This window comes from Diabrotica undecimpunctata, chromosome 7, assembly GCF_040954645.1.
Source record: "Diabrotica undecimpunctata isolate CICGRU chromosome 7, icDiaUnde3, whole genome shotgun sequence".
Lineage (NCBI taxonomy): Eukaryota > Metazoa > Arthropoda > Insecta > Coleoptera > Chrysomelidae > Diabrotica > Diabrotica undecimpunctata.
The window spans coordinates 98,148,738-98,170,392 of record NC_092809.1 but is presented as its reverse complement, the minus strand read 5'-3'; the positions used below and the strand labels follow the sequence as shown (position 1 = coordinate 98,170,392).

At 33.3% G+C, this 21,655-nt stretch overlaps 2 protein-coding genes across 2 annotated transcripts in view; both read left to right on the top strand.

Annotated features, from left to right (window-relative positions):
* The window catches only part of LOC140446566 (uncharacterized), a 106,816-nt gene extending 89,654 nt beyond the window's left edge, over window positions 1-17,162 (top strand). The window contains exons 18-20 of the mRNA XM_072539130.1: window positions 5,468-5,643; window positions 6,693-6,881; window positions 16,885-17,162. Of these exons, the coding sequence (XP_072395231.1) occupies window positions 5,468-5,643; window positions 6,693-6,881; window positions 16,885-17,109 (590 nt within the window). The 3' untranslated portion in view covers window positions 17,110-17,162. The remainder of the gene's footprint in view (window positions 1-5,467; window positions 5,644-6,692; window positions 6,882-16,884) is intronic.
* A 3,438-nt stretch (window positions 17,163-20,600) lies between these two features.
* The window catches only part of LOC140445628 (dopaminechrome tautomerase-like), a 153,089-nt gene continuing 152,034 nt past the window's right edge, over window positions 20,601-21,655 (top strand). The window contains exon 1 of the mRNA XM_072537835.1: window positions 20,601-20,772. The gene's annotated coding sequence lies outside the window, so the exon portion shown is untranslated. The remainder of the gene's footprint in view (window positions 20,773-21,655) is intronic.

Below are 21,655 nucleotides of genomic sequence, written 5' to 3'. Positions count from 1 at the left end.
TACAACTCAAACATAATGATTTCCATACGTACAAAAAGATTAAAGAGATGCAGATTACCATGAACAACGTAATACAGGCATAGTTGTAGACATCAAAGACCAGATTTTGATTACAGAAAAATTGAACAAAGAAGATGGAATACATGTAAGAATTATACGAAGATACAGCAAGATGACCGACTGAAATCGACAATCCTTACAATCAAGAAACACCAAACAAAGAAGTAACTATGGACATTAAGCGGATTAAAGATGGGAAATCATCAGGATTTGATGAAGTGCATAGTGAAATGCTTAAGCTATTAGAGGCACACCAAATCATAAGTATTACGAAGCTATTCAACAACAACATAAAATGGGACATTATCGGCCTCAGTGAAATAAAACGAAGAGGAGAAGCCCAAATTACTTTTAAATCAGGACACGTATTTAATTTTAGAGGTGAAGAAGACACTTCAGTAGGACACAAAATATAGTTGAAATTATTAGCGTAAGCCCCAGGATGGTACATCTCATCTTCAAACTAAATGCAAGATATAACCTTAAGGTAATCCAGACATGTGCTCCAACGACTACCCACTCGGATGAAGAAATTGAAAAATTTTATGAGGACCTAGAAACAGCGTTACTTGCCACACTAGAATATTACACAATAATTATGGGCAACTTTAATGCGAAAATGGGGTTTAAACACGATGATGCAGAAGGAGCAATGGGTAAGTATAGCTATGGCGAAAGAAATGTGCAAGGTCAAAGATTACTGAACTTCTTACACCAGGAAAATTTATTCATGATGAACTCTTTTTTTGATAAAAAGTCTCAGCGTAAATGGACATGGATCAGCCCAGATGGCAGTGTTAAAAATGAAATAGATTATATCATAACAAACAGAAAAGAAATCATCAAAGACATAGAAGTACTCAACAAATTTTCAATAAACAAAAAACAAAAATGATCCTAAAAACAAGAAAAAAGAAATGGATTCCCTCAGAAAACAACGACCTGTATGAAGATACACTAACCAGATATATACAAGACTTGCAAGACGAAATAGAAGATGTAGATCAAGCAAATGATGGCATAATGAAGGCTCTAAGAGGGTTTTCAGACGAGGATACTGTATGCGAGATACAGAATTTTCGATGGCGGCTGTATCGGATTCACGGGCATGCTCGTCAGTATGAAAATAGTAGCAGTGCAGTGCGGTTATATTTTTGGATTATGGATGTAGAAGAGTGTGTTATGCTGTGGTACATATTAAATAAAAAGAAACTGAAAAGACGACGTAATTTGTGGGTTCATCCTATTGTAGAATTAAGAGAAACCAAGGGAACGTATAGTTTGCTGTATCAAGATTTATTGCAAGATCCATCGAAGTTTTTTAATTATTTTCGAATGTCTGTGAAGTCGTTTGAAGAACTTCATAAAATTTTGGAAATTCAATTGAGTAAAAAAGACACAACTATGCGTAGAATTATTTCATCAAAAGAACGGCTTTCTATGACTTTTTAAAGTTAAAGTCTATGACTTAAATTTAAAATAAATATGTGTACTTATCTCCAATTTGTAAATTGTTTACCTCGCCCTAAATAAAAAATGACCGTACTCCTTTCACAATAATGTAGTTTGATATTCGTTAAATAATCAAAATTCCAATTAGCAAACTTTTAAAACTAAACTGTATACGTATGAAACAAAATATTAAACTATTCTACTATGTATTTATAATAAAAACATGTTTATTTCTTACCATATTCATTTTGCTGTACTGCAGTCATGGCCTCAAAATTGTCGCTTAGAATTTTCGACCCAGCACTGCTGCTTTTTATTTCTATTGCAGTAATCTGGCGATGCTGTATCCCATAGACAGGGATTTGATTATACCAAACAAATAAATTTGTCATTATCAAATACAGCATGCTCCATTATTTAACTATATTCAGAAAACACCTTCTTTCTTTCGTTGCTCATTCACAATTATTCGACAGAAAATCGCGCGTCTATGGAATGTGGTGCAAAAGTATTCGTGTCTGAAAGCGTTCATTTAACGTAATGGTTCTTCTGTATCTGGCATACGCATTTAGTCGTCGGCGACAGGAAGGTCCGAGATACTGAATTCGGTATCTCGCATACTGTATCCCTCGCGCGTCCCGTCTGAAAAGCTCCATTTGAGTCTATGTAATATCTGCGTCTCGGATACGCGTATCTCGGATACAGTATCCTCGTCTGAAAGGGGGCTAAAAGAAACGAAAAAGGAGTGCCACCAAACCGTTCTGACCCATAAAGAAAAACTAAGCCAAAATATCATAGAGCCAATAGGTAAAAGAAAACAGATGACATAAAATGCAGCTCCAACTACACAACAATGAAGAAATGAAATAAAAAAATCCACCGGTTAATCCGAAAAGACGTAAGAGAAAATAATACAAGAGAAATAACTAAAATATCTTAAGAAAACAAAAATTTAAAAGTTTTGACGCAAAATACGCACAACATAGGCAATAAAAATATGTACAAAATAAAAAACAAAGATGGAAACATTACTACTGATAGAACCAAAATCCTTGACGTTGTCGAATCCTTTTATCGCGAAATGTATGAGAGCACCGACGAAAGGCAAGTCCATGCCCAAAATTACAAACCAGGGATCAGAATTAATGCCAGAAATAACTCCATATGAAATCAAAATGGCACTTTTGGAAATGAAAAATAATAAATCACCTGGTGATGACGGAGTAGTGATCGACGCGATCAAACTAGGTGGAAATAAAATTATAAAGGCTTTGTCCAAGATTTTCACCGAATGCATCTACCAAGGAAAAACTCTTTCTCAATGGAATAATGCAGTCATTACTTCATTATACAAGCAAGGAGACATAACAAATATACATAAAAACATTAAAAAACTACCATCCTATCAGTTTGATTTCACTCATATATAAACTTTGCACAAAAATTATCAAAAAAGACTGGACGCTAAATGAGACTTCTATCAGCCTAGAGAACAAGCTGACTTTAGATCTGGATACAGCACTAACGACCAATTACTAGTGATAAAGAACCTGATAGAGAAGTCTGCACAATACAACAAATCATTGGCACTGATATTTGTCGACTACGAGAAAGCATTCGATACCATAAGCCATCAGAAAATGTTAAAAGCATTGACAGAATGCCGAATAAACTATCGCTACATAACATAATCAAATGTATCTACCAAAATGCCATAACTAGCGTAAGACTATCTGAACAAGAAACAAATAAATTATGTATACAGAGAGGAGTACGGCAAGGAGACACAGTCTCTCCAAAGATATTCACAGCGCTTTCAGAACATACTTGTAAGATGTCACATCTGAACGAGCATTGTATCAACATAAATGGAGAGAATCTCAGTTATTTGAGATTTGCAGATGACATCGTCTATATAGCCGATCGTATGGATGTTGCAATAATAATGTTATTAAATCACGCGTGATATATTTAAATTATATCACGCTTACTTGGAGGTTGGAATAAAGATTAATATGAACAAGTCACAAATAATGACTAATCTAGTGCTAAATGGAAATATTGTTGTTGATGGAAGGAATATTGTGCAGAATACATCGTATAAGTACCTAGGACATGAAATTCCGTTGGGCAGAGATAACCAGACATGTGAGCTCCCACGTTGCATAGGAATAGCTTGGGCAGCGTTTGGTTAATTAAACTATGTATTTAAATCTGATCTACCCATATGTCTCAAAAGAAAAATCTTTGAACAATTTGTATTACCTGTACTCACTTATGGAGCGGAAACATTAACACTCACAAAAAAGGTAGTATATAAGATTCGCGTGACTCACATAGCTATAGACTGCCAGATGTTGGGTGTTTCTCTGAGAGACCGAATCCCAAACGAAGAAATACGTCGTAGAACAAAAACACCAGACGCCATCGAAATAATCGCGTCGTTAAAATGGAATTGGGCAGGACACGTTGCCAGATTATCAGACAACCGATGGACAAAGCGTATTTTATAGTGAAGACTAAGGCAAGAAGTAATACGGAGCCGAGGTTGCTCACCAACTAGATGGAGTGACGACCTGAAGCGTGTTAGAAATAACTGGATGTAGGCCGCACAAGATAGAGACAGATGGAAAGAGTTGAGGGAGATCTATGTCCAGCAGTGGACGCTACAGGTTGATGATGATAAATGAGACTGGTCATTCACTAAAATACTGGCTACTATCAATATTCATTTTACTTCTTCTTAAAAAAGCCAAAACTAGGAAATGTGAAGAACATAGAATAATTAGTTTCGTGAACCATGTACTTAAAGTACTCCTTACTATCCTTCACTCTCATATGTACATCAAATTAGAATAATACCTAAGTGAAGTTCAGTTTGGAAGGGTTCAGAAGACGGTATTGTAGCAAATGGCTAACTTACAAATAGTATTATTATATATTCAGACGATACCGTAATACTGGCAGATAGTGCGCAGGGGCTCCAAAGAATGATGGATAATCTTGTAGAAACATGCTACAAATAAGGCCTAAAACTAAATTGTAAGAAGACAAAAAAAAATGTTAGACAGAAAGGAGAAAAAAAATGCTATATTGGATGTAATATTAAGAATACATGGGATCATAGCTACAAAATAAAAACTCGTCTCGAAAAAGCCAGAACCTCTTTTAACGGTCTTAGAAAGATTCTCTGCAACTTACCTCTAAGTATCCTTATCCTATAGTGTCCTTCTCCACGGAGTAGATAGCTGAAGTCTCACAGAAGATGCCATAAAAAGGGTAGAGGCATTTGAAATGTGGTGCCACCACATATGTTACGACGTCATATATACATCACATAACTAATATAACTATTCTCTAGAGGCTAAGAGACAAAGAAATTATTACCACTGTGAAGAACAGAAAATTGGCTTAATTTGGCCATAGTATACGTAATAATAAATACCGACTTCCACCCTTAATTCTACCAGGCAAGATTGAGGACAAGAGACGCCCCGAAACCAGGAGGAATATCCTGACTGGCCAATCTTAGGAAGTGGACTGGTCTAACGTCAACTTTTCTATTTCGAGCTACTGTGAATAGAATAAGATGGGTCAATGTAATCGCCAAAATCAGTAGAAGATAGACATCTATAGAAAAAGAAATTATATCTCCAAAGAATGTTATTTCAATGAATATTTTCGAATATTCAATGTTAATTCAACAAAGAATATTTTCGAATATATGGAAATGGAGAGGCGTTGTGGATTTTTGAGCTTAATAATTATCTCTTCTGTAAATATTAGGATAACCTGTATTAGAAAAATATGTATTTTCATATTACAGTATTTTATATGTATGTAATATTTAAATTACTTATTAATACACACTCTTTAGTAGTTAACTTTACACTTTTACTATTTGATACTATTTTAACATTATGTTTGTTAACATTCATATCGTAATTTTTTTCAGAGGATAGGTTCGAGCTTATGGACGGCATTCTAGGTATGAGTTTGTCACCAATTTCTGATGGAATAGAAAGAAAATTATTCTATCATGCGGCTTCTAGTCCTACTGAAAATTGGGTATATACTGCTCACCTGAGGAATGAATCATTATTTTCTGTTGATCAACCTAAATTATTTCACGTAAGTATTCCTACATTTAAATCTGCAACATTACAGTCCATCTAATTTACAAACCGTTGCACATCATCGGCGTCATAGCCCGTGACATCACATGATACCAACACGAAATATTTAGGCGGTAGGTGTGTTCTTTTTTAGAATCACTTTTCCGAGTACACTGGCATTACAGCCACTAGACATATTTTATTATATAGGCGTAGAACTAATATTTAAAGATTTCTATTAATGTTAACTTAAAGAAATAGACAAAAATATGTTTCATTTAATTTGTATAAATGCATTATAAAGCGTTTTTATGAAGAACATTTGTTCGGAACACACTGTAACTGTAATCGAACGAAGGTGAAATTTTGGCATAAATTGGTAACACTTATTTGACAGTTGCGGTGTTGACACTTTTTGTACTTTATTATTTTAAATTTTAAAGTGAATACCTCTTGTTTTATATTTTTACCTATTTAATAAAATCTGTTCTTTTTAGAACAAAATTAGTGTGTTTTATTTCAAAAATGTCACGTAAGAATTTAAATAGTCGTTGTAAAGAGTATAATAATAATTATGTGACCTATTTGATTTAAAATGGATTCAGTATTTTTTTATACTTTGGCAACTATGTCAACTTCGATCTCTGACGTAGATAATGACGTGCAATGGTTTTTAAATTAGATGGACTGTACCTCTGTATAGGATTTGATACTGTAAACGCTACAGGAAGATCCAACCTCGCGCATGTGACGTGTCCCGACTGTATTCGAAGAGGTAGACAGTGGCGTGATTATGCTTTTTATATAATTAACGGCACCGAATAGTTACCGCTGTGCTACTGACAGCGGGGATAAATATATAAACAAGGCGCTCGGATCGAATCGGTACGAAAACAAGGATTTACGCTGGATCTTCGTAACTTGCGCCTTCTGTACACACTATATAGTCTAAGTAGCAGATTTATTTAGAATTTTAAACGGCCACACTATCCTTTTTGTTTTCTGTGCAGGCTTTGGACCATCTTCGCCTGCTTGGCTATTTGACCGACATTTATTTTGTTTTAGACTTTAAATGGAGAACGAAGAACTCAGTCATTCGCGGAGGCTATAGACTCAAATAGTATAATGTATTATGGATTAGTGGAAGATATTAAAATAGCCTGTTTCAATACCAAATCGGGATACTATGGTGGTTGGACTTCAGATGTTGTAGCAGATAATCCTGTGACTTTTCAGTTTCCTAGTGGGATGAAGGTAATATAAAACGTTAGGAACTAAGTTCACTACATCGGTTTTTACTACTTCTATTTGTTTTATATAAGGCGACGAGTTATTCATCCGACGGTATGAATGCATGTTTTCCTCTTTAAAGGTCTGTTCTTTGTTCACACTATGACATGTTTCCGCTTAGTTGTACCTTATAGGGCAGTGGTAAAATCTAAGGGAGACTAGTATTTTTCTGTAGGCTCTATTCTTAACCAGGTTTCTTTCACCTAAAGTAGATGGGCCTACGTATCGTGAGTGAACATTCTTCTGTTGCTTTCTGTGTAAATCACATAAATTCTGTTTGGAAGATAGAGGTTGTTTAATACTCACAATATTATATTAAAGGTCTTTATTTTTTCTGCAAATACATACAACACAACAACACAAAATAAATCAAATATTAATGCATAAAATACTAATAAGAACGAAAAAATGCCAAGCATCAGTTGATTGGTACTGATTTCAAGAAATCGGTACCTCTGCTTTTCATCTTAATCAAGAGAAAAAAAATAATATATTTTTTTACATGTTCTGTAACAATAAATCAAAAACCGTAACTAATAGGATATTTTGTTATTAAATATTATCCAATAACTATCACATAGTTTATAAATGCTTCATAACAGGTCATTAACTAGTGGTACATATGTTACTCAGCAATTTAGATTTAATAAATGTCTTAAAAGATACAATCGGTTTTAATTTTAATTCTGTAGCTAATGTATGATATATTTTTGATATTTGATACTTAAATCAGTTTTTGAATTGATCTGTACGATGTGACGGATCTGTAATTGTATTTTTTTTATCTTGTATTGACATTATGTATGTAAGTTCTTTATTTAACTGTTTTAAAAAGATAAGCTGGTAATGAGTTTTTGATAAATTTTTGGAATACACAAGCAGAATGTAAAAATCTTCCATTTTCCATGCACAACCATTTTACATATTTTAATTTGTGAGAAATAGGCTGGCGTCTTCCTACACTACAGATCTGACGAAGACACGAATTTTGAACGATCTGAATTCTTCTCCTGTCATCTGAACTAATTCAAGGCCCATACACAACATCACCATAGTTTCATGTTGATAAGACTAAGCTTTCGCACAGTATTCTTTTTACTTTGGATGACAGACAGCCGCGATTATGACAAATTGTTCTTAAACTAAGAAATGCTTTATTGACACAGACGTTAATACGTTTTGTAAATTTTAGATTATTATCTAAAGCTAAACCTGTTTTTTACACTAGTTACAGGTGTAATGATTTTATTATCAACAACTATTTCAATAGTGTTATTCATCTCCAAACACACCCTGTTTGGACCAAAAACCACCATATTAGTTTTTTTAGAGTTTATATTTAATTGCTTGCCCAATCAACTAATGATTTAATATTTATAATTTTGTGTATTGTCTACATATAGTTGAAATTTTTAGATATTCTAGGAAGAAACACTGGTGGTGTATAAAGTAAATAAGATTGGACCTAAAATTGAGCCCTAAGGCACCACTGACAAAATGTTTAGAAAATCGGAACTTCTTTCGTCCACTTTGACGCTCTGTTTCCTATGGCGCAAGTAAGACTCAATTTTACACAATGCATTCATGGAAAAACCGATTGACTTTTGCAAAATTGCATAGAGTAGTGAATTATTGAGAGTGTCAAACGAGAATTCGATCAAAACTATAATAGTAACCTTACCTAATCTCTTTTTCCCAAAATGTTACATCTTTACATCAGTACGATATAGTTCCAGTTCTTGGTAACATGTTTTTATTGGAGCCCCATCCATGAGGTTACTTATCGATGTGTGCTCGCTTAAAACATCGAGGATTTTTGGTTTTGCCTATGATAAGTGGTTCCTTCTTTTCTTCTTTCATATCTGCATAAAATAAAAAAATAAATCATTGTTTTGCAGTTTTTCTTCCAGGACGCTTATCATTTTTTTTATGCATAGATTTCACAGATTTCACATTTTCGACATTAACGTCAGCAGATTTGCCACATATTGTCTTGAAAGTAATATCGTTTCGACGATGAAATCTTTTTGACCGACCATTTGATGTCTTTAAATCACTTAATCGGTTAAATTGGCTTGAATTCAAGGCAACTTCATGTTTCGAGCCTTACAAAACCAACTGAACAGAGCTTGATACACAGCAAGTCCCTCAGTTTTAGTAAATTTTCTTTTTTTGTCAGCGTCACTACCTTCTTGAAACAAATTTCTGACCTCTTCTTTATTTTGTAGCAATATGGTCACTTAAGTCTTGCCTACTTTAAATTTTTCGGCCATATAACTTGTACTTACTGCTACCTGTTATCAAGTATATCCATTTTTTCTTTGACAAAGAGGCATTTCCTTTTTCCCTTCATACTTCTTAATTCCAAAACAACACTAATACCATAAAAAACTGTCGACTATTATCCACCAAGCAGAAAAAAATCAATAAGGAGTAGGCAACACTATAGCCACGGTTAGAATGCAGTGTAGCTAAGATAGACAATACATTTCTTACAAGAGAACGGCCAACCACGTTGTCGGTTTGCCCCGAGCGGCGCATCAGGACCGGATTCAGGAATCATATCACTGGAATATACGTGTACACAACAATTGCCTATGGTTGTATAAAAGACTATTATTATTGTTTCAACTAAAGCATAATTCAATCATCGATGTATAAATAAGAGAGTTACATTGTCGAACTAAACAATAACATGAAGAAAAATAATATAAAAAAAATAAAATATATTAAAAACTCATTGTTGTGTTGATAGCTTATCTATATTTGTTTCAATTTTCAATAGCTTGCATTGTAAATACATTCTTTGGGAAATAAAGATCTATGATAAAGTCATTAGGAGAAGCGAATCAGTTTTAATCCACATTAGACCAAAAACTTGTTGGCAAAAACTATAAAAGCTCAGTTCTATTTCATTTTCGCAAGCGGATGAAAGTACTTACATCATGGAGCCGTTGCCAGTATCTGTCGTGAATTTCAAAAAGGGTAGCACTTTTAGTGCGCAAGTAAAACGTGTGGTGTTAGATGTATTGAACTGTCATCTAAACTCAAAAAAATGGTGTCAGCTTAATTATTACTGTGGAAAAAGTTTCGAAAATGTGCGGTGTGAGTATTCGCAAAAGTTATGAGATACGCGAAGAGGCCCAGCAAGGTGAACGAAAACCAATACAAAAAAGAAAAAAAAAACACTTTCCAGTCCAATTCACGCGAGAATACTTACGATGAGGGAGTGAAATCTCGAATAAGGAAAATTGTCCATGATTTTTTTTTTAAACATACCACCAACTATCTACCGCATAATAAACAGAGTAAAGGATGATGAGGATATACCAGCTTTTTTCAAAAACCACATTTCGTATACTACCAAATGACATAGGTTTTAAATATGGTAAAAGAGGTCGAGATTCGATAATGATAGAAAGAAAAGATATCATATCCTGGAGACACAAGTAACTCAGACAAATAAAAACATTGAGGAAGAAGGATAATGTAAATCTTGTTTATACCGATGAGTCTTGGACTCACGTCGGTGCTTCAGTCAAAAAGGAATGGAGGAAGACAACAATCAAAAATCCACAAAATGCCTTCATAAAAGGGCTCTCTACTGGACTGAAAGCTCCAACCCACAGAGGTCCTCGATTTGTTCTTCTTCATGGTGGAAGTGAAACTGGTTTTGTGGCATGGGTCAAGTTACCTTTCTTGGCCAAGAAGGAAACCGCTGATTACCACGACAAAATGAACGGGGATCTATACGAAGAATGGTTTGAGAAGACTTTATTTCCAAACTAGCCGAAAGGCAAAAAAAAACGTTGTCCTTTTGGATATCGCTTCATACCACTTCTGCATATTTGATTTTCCGAAAAAATTGTGGAACAAAAGGCAAATCAAGGACTGGCTAATCGAAAAGAACATTTTCTTTGAGGACGATTACCTAAAAAGTAAGTTACTGGATACTGAGGCCGCATGTAGAGACGAGTACGACAAGTACAAAACTCAACCAATTGCGGAAAAATATGGCGTTAACATTTTACGACTGCCGCCTTACCATTGCGAGCTGAACCCGTTTGAGATGGTGTGGAGTCAAGTGATAAGGTATGAGGCTTCAAACAACGTAGATTTTAAAGAAAAAACGGTAGAACGTTTAATAAAAGAAACTTAACAACGCGTATTTAAAGAGCAGTAGCATAATTATGTGAACCACGTCAAGAAAGTAGAAGAAAAAATATTTTCGGTGGACAATTTGCAGGAAGATAATTAATATAATAATAAACCGATGATAATTAATATAGAAGATGATTCAGAGGATGAGGACGATTTAGATATGGTTTGCGATTAGTATTAATTAACGAGAAATATCTCAGATTTAATGCTTATTTGTTTTTTTTTGTACTGTATGTACAGTACATTTCAGTTATGATATTTTGTGTATTTTATGTATATATATTTATCGTGTCGTATAGAGTAAACTACTTTAATTTTTTTTGTATATATGTATATAAGAATTTACCAGTTATTAGATATTTTATGTATGCAGGAATTTTTAATAAAATTATTTTTTTTTTATTCTCTTTATTTAACTCAGTTAAATTAATGAGTAAACATTTTTGAAACTAAGCGCGTACGGTCCTGATTTCTCAGTCTACCGCCGAACTACCACATACCTACCACTGTGCTTGTCGTCTCCGGTGTAATTAATAAACGTATGAAAAATGTGTTAGCAACTTGGTGCAAGTTTCCATGTTTATTAATTGTTCTAACTATTGCGCAATATGGTGTAATATTGCGTAGTTAGCCGGTACGCTCTTATTGTGGCATTGTCTTGAAGAGACAATGCCTTTATGGTTTTATTGGTGGTGGAAATAAAACACAGTCTTTCTAAGAAGAAAAAAACTCAGCTTCAGAGTCTTAGAAAGTTTGCAGAGCCCTTCGAGCAAAGTGCTCTAGGGAGCTACCCTACACGGGTAAAACCATGTACTAGACACTACTGACTTGAGATCCGAAAATGTCCCATATTTAAAGATAAATTAACTTTTATATGAAACTTTTTCATTTCTCAACCAATTAAATTTAATTATAAGTTCCAGAAGGAAGGGCGATGCACATCGAGGTGCGTGATTGGAGGCACCTGATAACATCCCCCCTACTGGAGACTCTGAGGCTGATAAAAAAAAGCTGATTTTATTAAAGAAACTTAAGAAAAACAATTTTTTTTACAATTCACATATAGAAAGGAAAAAAAATGCATAAAATATATTAAAAATGTATATGTCCATATTGTCAAATTAACTTACAGTTCTCTAACACACACTACACTCGCGTACACTCGCGTAGCGCGCACTTGCACTACACAAAACACTCACAGGCGGTGGTCGGTGTTGTTGACAGCATCTGCAGGTTCATCCTCGGCAATGTGCTCGTTCTACGGCGGCTTCGTCCTCTCTAGCTGTACGTTTCCCATCTGCATGTCGCCGGTGAGTTTGCCTGAGCCTCCGTGGTGACTCTGGACCACATAATGGTAGGCAGGCAGTGACTGGCTACTGCGGAGACATCCATCACATCAGGTACTTAGCATCAAGTAGGCTAGCTCGTCGGAGATATGGCACATCGACGGTTTCGGGGCTGCAGAAGGTGGATATCGGCCTGTTAGTTTGGTGTACTAACATCCGATGCTTCTCCCCGCTGTTTTCTTGAGTGGTTTTGATGCAGGCGTCGTGTTGGAACTTTTGCGATTTTCGATCGCGGAGCATGAGAACTCTGACATCTCGGAGTCGTGGTAGAGTTCGTTAAAAGGTTGGGCGCCATGTCGTCTCCGGTGTAATTAATAAACGTATGAAAAATGTATTAGCAACTTGGTGCAAGTTTCCATGTTTATTAATTGTTCTAACTATTGCGCAATATGGTGTAATATTGCGTAGTTAGCCGGTACGCTCTTATTGTGGCATTGTCTTGAAGAGACAATGCCTTTATGGTTTTATTGGTGGTGGAAATAAAACACAGTCTTTCTAAGAAGAAAAAAACTCAGCTTCAGAGTCTTAGAAAGTTTGCAGAGCCCTTCGAGCAAACTGCTCTAGGGAGCTACCCTACACGGGTAAAACCATGTACTAGACACTACTGACACTACTGACACTACTGACTTGAGATCCGAAAATGTCCCATATTTAAAGATAAATTAACTTTTATATGAAACTTTTTCATTTCTCAACCAATTAAATTTAATTATAAGTTCCAGAAGGAAGGGCGATGCACATCCAGGTGCATGATTGGAGGCACCTGATGACATGCTGACACGAGCGTGAGCATCGCTCCGCGCCATAAGACCAACATTGTATTCTAACTGTGGCTTCTACTATAGTTAACACACAAAAATATAAAATTGAACACAATGCTAAAACCAGATCTTAAAAGCACCAGAAATAAATTTTATCCGTCTACCATTAGGAAATTTTTACTGTACCCTTTTTATAATTCTTAAAAATGGTTGAATTTAATTGCCATTTATTGAGGGTGCTTTGACCGTTGACAAGTACTAAAAAATTCAGATGATGGGTGTCTGCGATCGGTATAAAGATTTATAACGGGGATTTCCATTTTTCGCACCTTGAAAACCATAGGGCAGTAACTGCAAAAATCATAATGTTGAGTTATGAGCTTTTCAATTTTTTTTAAACTTAATATTATTTACTGTTATTCCAAAAATTAAGCTACAAATCTGGTATTTAGCATAATTGTCTTTAATTTTGCATATTTTTATATGCAGTAAGGAGTATGTGAAATTTATTTCAGCAAATAGGTATTTTAGCACATACGGCCATATGGTTTTAAAATATATATCAATTTTGGAAAATAATGCTGTAAAAATTCATATCAAATAAAAGTTTTTTTATTTAAGATTGTACTTATTTATTACAATTTTTTGGTTTTAACACTTAATCAAAATCATGCATATTGTATTCTGTTTGTTCGGTTTCTACTGTTCAATTGTTCACATGCAAATCTTCATAAAACCTATGGTAGTGCTCTTGAATAACATTAACCTTACACAGTGAGAGCAGATCTTGTTTTTTTAGATTGGATATTCCTGGTGAATGAATATGCTTTACTTAGTTCCATATTAGCCACCAACCCTCGTTGTCTTCGCCTTATATTAATGATTCTGAACTCTGTATCATTGTAGCTTGTCTTAACTTGAAACTTATTTTCAAGTGTCTTCTCCACCTTGATTATCTTAATCTCATTCCAGACGAACCGATTTCCTTCTTCGTCAATATTATAATTGTTCCCCATTTCCTTACATAATTTTTTAAAGTCCAATATATCCGATGTAGACATTTCATTAATTTTGTAAGGTTCACCTGTTTTTTTTGCTGTTTGAACTACTGTGACCCATTGCGCAGGCACATAAATTGGTCCTTTTTTTAATGCCCTTTTTTTGTTTCTCAATCAAAGAATGCATGTTATCTCCCTCATTTTGAGAGTGACCTGTTATCAAAAATTTGTGGGTAATTTTAGGTATGTTCAATTTCTGTACTGCATAGAGATAAAGACAGACAATATACTTATTCTTATTTTGCCCACTGCAGTTATCTGATTATAATATTATTTCCTGTTCTCTGGCTCAGAAATTGTAACAGGTATGAGGCTATTTCGTTTGGACCACGATTAGCAATTCCCTCGAACCAAAGGTAGCAGTGTCCTGCATTTGTGGTCAGGTCAAAAATTGTGAAATTTAATGTTGATAATCTCCTTTTGCAATTAAATAAGGAGACATCGCCTGAAGTTGTCGGTAATACGGCTTGTAAGTCAAAACAAGCAGTAATGCAAGTATTGGATTTTGCAGATTTTGAGTCATTTTCTTTTTCTTTTCTACCAAGTTCCACTTCTTGAAGGTGAGTATTATAGGCTGCTTCTAATGTAGTTTTATCTAATGAATTTTTGTAACTTTCACATATCGAGCAGAGGTCATTTTTGGGCTTAAAGAAACTTATTAAATTCCGTGTTAAATATGGTCCTAAACGTAGCGTAATTTCCGAACACCGAACGTTTTTCTTCGCAAAATATCAGCCAGAGTTTTATCACCACTCTGGTAGTTTGTTTTCTTAAGTAGTGAGATTTCACTCTAGGAATGGATTCGATGTAACTCATTATGTTTTGTTTCACGACTTCGTCGATTCTTTTTCCATTCTTGTGAGTTCCTCTTTTCTTGTTCTCTTGTCTTTTGGGATAAACCCATCTACAGTACGACGTTGTATATTTGTTACAGTCTTGTCGCTTATTCCCAGTGTTGCAATAAAATTGTGCTTACACACTCTGTTTCTTGCTTCCACTTCGAAGAAATAGGCATAGTTTGCTTCACGATTACTGTCTGGATTTACTCTTCTATATTTCACATTAGTTTTTCCATTCCATAGTTTTGCCATTAACATAATCCATTCCTGAATTGCGTAATTTCTTTCTTTTAGTTTTGCCCCATTCCTCCGGTTGACATTTCCTCTTTCTACTTTTCTTTTGAGGGCTTATCTCCACAACACCTTTATTTTTAAGAGTATTAGAATTAGTAACACTATTCAGTCTTGGACAAATTTCCTCATCTGTGTTGTCATCCGAAGGTGAATTCGATTTGGTTTGAGGGTGCCAGGTGCGATCGTCGTCACTGAGTTCTCCAAATAATGACTCGGGTGAGCATATTTCCTCATTATCACTTGATTTTGATGACGGTTGAATATCACTTGGATCGTTATAAACAGATATTTCATTTTGATCACCAATGTTGTATGATTTAATAACCGTGTTGATGCCCTCATTTCCTCTCGTTTCCTCAAGTATAGTAGTGATTAAATCAACCGTAATGTTTTTCGTTTCCACTTCGTCATACTGCAAGAAAAAAATTAACCGAAGGTAATAACAATTTTGATTTAAAGAACGTTATATTAGAGGGAGCGCATAAAATGCAATACAAAAAGAAGGCGTGTAAACTCCATCTCCTCACGTAATTGAGCGAGAGACGCCCGTGCTCCTCAGTGGCATAAATGGAAAAAAAGTAGTTACCTTCTCATAGGGGATGTCAAATTCATGTGCTAAAAGTACTCGTGAAGTACTAGGCCAGCTGCTACTACGAGATGTTACGTTTAACTAAATTAAAAACGATTGTTTACTCACAACACTCACAACACAACAGATAAAAGTAGTTACAGGCAATGTTACATTTTTGCCAGGCTTAATTTAAAAACCATTTGGCATTAACTGCTGATATTGCCAGATGGATCTGAGTTTGTGTTCCTATTTTAGAACCATAGAGCAACAACTGCAGATAATGCCTGATGGTATAAAAAGATAAATAGATTTTTTACAAAAGCCATAAGGACGTATCTTTCTGGTGCCGAATTTAAAATTCGTTGCAGATGCTCCTAAATAGCATTAAAAAATAGATTTTTTTTTCTATTAGACTGCATTAAAAGGTCATTTTACGAAAAAATTGCAGATATTGCCATATGGTTTTCAAGGTGCGTTTTAATGACCGACCGATATACGCAGGTGGTCACTTTATAGAACTAGTTGCTAACAAGGTTTTACTGTATTACTAAAATTGTTTTATATACGTTTTAGATTTTAATTGTATTCTTGCTATACTATTTTAAACTTTCTAACGATGTTGATTTTTTGTTTTTAATTATATTAATTATTTAATCATCGCTTTTGTAATAGTTTTTGTTATTGTCATCTTCGGTAATTCTATGTTATAAACCTACATTATTATGTATGTTTTATTAAAAATCAAAGTGAAATTTTCCAAGCTTCTTCCTACTGATCTTTGTTTCCTTCTCATTTTTTTCTGATGTTGAGTTACAACAACCTAATCATGGTCTAAGTATATTATGAGCAGTACTTTACGTTGGTATTAATGTCTGATATAGCAGTCTTAATTATGATTTGGATAGTTTTGTTAAAATAAATTTAATTCGTATTTTAGATATCGCAAAACAAACGACAAGAAGATGAATTATGGATACTTACTTCTCGTTTTCAAAAACTCCTTACAGGATCTTTAAAAATGGACGAAGTTAACTTCAGAATATTGGCTGTAAAAATTAAAAACTTAATACCTGGGACACGCTGCCAACCGACAAACACACGTAATGAAGATGATGGATACAATTTATTTATAAAAATTTATAATTCGAATAAAAACGCGTGAATGCACTATCTTGATTATTAATGTAATTAATAAAATACATTATGTGTTTTAAAGTTTTGTTTTATTATTAAACATATGGTAATAGTTTTACCATACACTAAAACACACAAAGTAAATCAAACATCTGTCCATATTAAAAATGGTTATCAAAATCGATAAAATAAAAAAAATATATTACAGTAGGTGATACAGTAGACTACCGCAAAGCTTTTTACTGTTTTCTGTAAGTATTTTTAATTGTTATTAATTATGTCTTTATCAAAATTAAGTCGGTACTTAAATTTCACAAAACGGGAAACTTTTACTTATTGAGAAAGTTAAAATGGAGACTGAAGCTATTCCAGTATCAACAACAAGAGCTCGTAAGAGAATTCAACAAAAACGAAAATGGAAAAGGAATATTGCTAAAGAACTGCTGTAAGCCATTTTTAAACTGTTTTTGGTACAGTTATACAGTATACAGTTAATAGATTAATACAGTAAGTAGGAAATAAATATATGAAATAAATAAATTCCATGAAAGTAGAAACAATATTTTTGCAGGCTTTTTATTATTAATTTTTTATTATTTGTTTCGGGGCACAAAAAAGTGTGTTCAACCGATAAGGTTTAGACACGTAAAGTTTTCTTTTAATATAAAAATAAATAGGAATATTGTAATTGTTGACCATAATAATCTTTGCTTTATTACATTTGCCACTTTTTTATTTAATATTTAAGTGGAAACAAAAAAAAAATAGTTACCGCTATATTTTTTATTTTTTACAGATATGCATCGGTGGGACTTCTAGATTTCCCTGAGTGCAACCATAATACGGAATTTTATCGATGTGCTAGCTTCAAAATGGCAGATATTGCTAATTTTCACAAGAATTTTTATGCCTCACGAAATAAACAAATCCAGGATGCATTTCTTACTAGATTGTGTAAAGTTACATCTTGTAAAAGAAGAACCTTGTTAAATGTTTTGTTAGAGCGCAAAACGGTATTGTGCTTCCCGTTTGTCAAGCAAAATTTTTAAATATTTTGCATATTAAGAAAAATAGATTTCAAGGCATAATGAAAAATGATCTTATGACGAGTCAACACCATCGGAAAAAAGAGAAGGGGACCGAATCAGCTTTAAGTTTAAAAGTAGAAAAAAAGTGATGAATTCTTTTAAAAAAATCAAATATGTAGAAGCTCACTACACAAGAAGCGCAACAACTATTAGGCGATATCTTTTATCTAAGTTGAATATAAGAAAAATGAAAAGGATATATATTAACGAGGTAACAGACAATCTTAAAGTTAAAGATTATTATTTTCGAAATATTTTTAACAAATGCTTCAACTTGGGGTTTGGAACACCACGAACGGATGTATATTCTACTTGTTTGTCATTTGATGAGCAAATCAAAGTTGAAACAAATAATGCGCAGAAAAAGAAAGACCTATTTATCAACAAACGCGTTCATAAACTAAGAGCAAAGACTTTTTATTCACTACTATGAGAGACTAATAGTTATTTATTGTACAAGACGATAAAATTGTACTTTATCTTCGAGAGCGTTTTTTTAGCGTCGAGACGTCAGTCGAGACGCTAATTATGCTCGAGAAGATAATGCGATTTTATCGTCGTGTGCAATACAACATTTTTTTCTATAGCAAAACTTCAAGTTCAGGTGAAAAATAGAATTTCAAAGAAAATTGTAATTTTTAGCACAAAAATCGCAATTGTGTTGCTCCGTTGCTAGGGAAATGAATTACTCTGTCAACAAATGTCAAACAAATGTTACGTTTTGGTTTTTGCGGAGAATATTGTTGAGTTTTGTTTACAAAGTGAATAAATAGGAAATGGACGGAAAAGAATTAATCCAGTACCTCGAATCAAGTGTTTAAGCAAACGAGTACAGGTTGTGATGCTCCAAAAATAGATATTTCTAATAATGTTAATTGTAAAATTTCAGTTGTTTTTAATTCTTAATGTGTTTGAATTTGTAAATTTTATTGAATAAAAAAAAGTTAAAACATTTTATCTACTCTTCCTATTAAAGTGTCACTTTATCTACCCTTGCGGTTAAAGTGATAATTTATCTACTCAAAACAGTTGTTATAGCAACACTTTAACATAGGCTATAAAAAAAAGATGATTTAATTACAATCAACTTTGACTGTCAAAAAGAATCAAGTACTGCCAAAGGTCAAAAATCGAACAATTGTCGAATAAAATAGAAGTTATTACCAGGCCAGAGAGAGGTCAATTTGGCAAAGTAATTCGTATGGGAAAAAATTCTGAAGTTGCTAATTGGAAAGAAAAAGCCTATAGGGTGTTAAAAGGCACTACCTCTTGGCACTTTAAATTTTCAATTAATAAACGTATTATGTTAACCAAGACTAAAAATGGATTAAACGTTTCGGTACGAGATGAGCCGCACTATCGAAGCGATATTGAAAAACTAAAAAGTGTTTGTAAGACTGGAAAATATATCAGGATGATTAATCCTGATATTATTGAATTGGGGGCTATTAAAGTTAACTCCTTCAAATTTCGGGACGTTAATAAACTCCTAACAAAACATTTTGGAGAAGAGTAGAAAAACTTAGTAAATCTTGAGTTTTACCTTTTACCATAACGCCTTAAAAACGAATAATGATATGATAGAAAACATTATCGATTCTGAATAAAATAAAGAAGATATTGAACATATTGAAGGAGAAGCCAATAATTGAGATGAAATTTTAGATTTGGTTGTTTAAAACTTTTTTGTTTCTTAGATATCTGATTTTTTCAATAAAAATTTAGTTTCAAGGAAGATGTGTGTTTTTTTGCATTCATATATTGTTTTTTTTTTGTTGCAAAATCGGAAATCTCCAAGTGTTTAAATCAAAACCAGAAATCTCCTTAACTTATATTGGTAATTACTTAAAATTATAGAAACACTTAGGTTAATTTTGTGAATAACTAAAGCCAATGTACAAATAAATATAAATAACAAAAAAAATAAAACTTTAATAAAACGCTAAAATTTTATTAAAAAATTCTATTTCCTGAAAAATTTGTTAAAGTGGAGATTGCTGGTTTTGCTTCTAGTAGTCATATGATGACTAAAAACGACCCAATATACAAGCTTCGCTTCAAAATGTTTTACTTTGTGATATTTCAAATGTAAATGCACGCTTGATTTACTGTACCCCACTTAACCATCATTTTTCCCTACGCATAATAATTACGCACAATATAATTACTATGATTGTTTTATATTATGTTATGATACGTAATAACAACAATAGCTTGATAGCTCTACCTCTAGGACTAATAAAATTTTCTACAAGCACATATTTTCTGTAAAATGGCTAATTAACAACTTTTTCTGCTAATTACAGGTATGAGCTAAATTCATCAGACGAAAGTGTTTTCCTCATTTTAATTCTCTATTAGCAAATAGAATCGTAAAGAAACTGCACATTTGCCGGCACGAGCCATTTAGCTTTCACGCAACGTACAGTTATGATCGTTTCAAACAATCGGTCATTCAAGTAAATCAAACCACAAAATCATTTCAGTTTTTTCAATTCGGTTAATCAAACAAAATCGTTTTAGTACGGATATCGGTAAAATATCCAATGTTAAATAACGGATTAAGTGTGTAGTAGTTTTTAAATAATTTCGTGTTACAAATGGTAAGTTATGTTGGATTTTAAAGATGCTGATTTTGTATAAATTTTTCAATATGTGCTACTATATCACTAAGAATGATATGTTGTTTTAAACGAACAGTTACCATAATCGCCTGGCGTATATGCTTTCTTTTTCGCCTCTGAGAGCCTATTTATGTTTCGACATTTGCGATAATTGCAGATATTAACTAAACTGCGAGGTATAAGTTAGATATATAGCTAAATATTAAATAAACAATAATACAACTATTATACAACTGTATAAATCAATTAAGCCACTTATCTACATCAACAATGAACACTAGTTTTTTGTTTTTTTTTATTCAAACAAATAAATCTTTAAATTAAATTAAATTTATACGTTGGTTACAGTTTATTACACCTTGAAACGAAGCCGAAAAATCACTTGAAAAATCGAAAAATTACTGGGGAGTTTTTTTTTTAACTGGAATATCTGGGGAAAGTCAATAAAAAAGGCGTATTATCTCGTGGTTGTCGAAATTTTGCTACATCATAACATTAAGAAAAAAAAGCGACTTTTTTCATTCATTTCCATATTGTGAAAAAACTACGCATTCTAGACAAAAACGTTTATACACGACTTTTTTGAAAATACTCGCTCTTTAAAATGCTATTTTCTAAATTAAAAAATATTTATAAACAAAAAAGTTATTGCAAATTAAACCCGAAAATAAGCAAGTTTTTTACTGGTTTATAATTATTAAAATAAACAATATAATAATAGTCTCCCGTTTTATACCGCTGTCGCGGCTTTGGGAGTATAGCAGGGTAGTCTGCTATATCTAGGGCCTACGGTATACAAGGAAGGTAACATGGCCAGTGCTACGCTTCAACCGTCTATTATTACCCCTGGTTTTACCCAAGG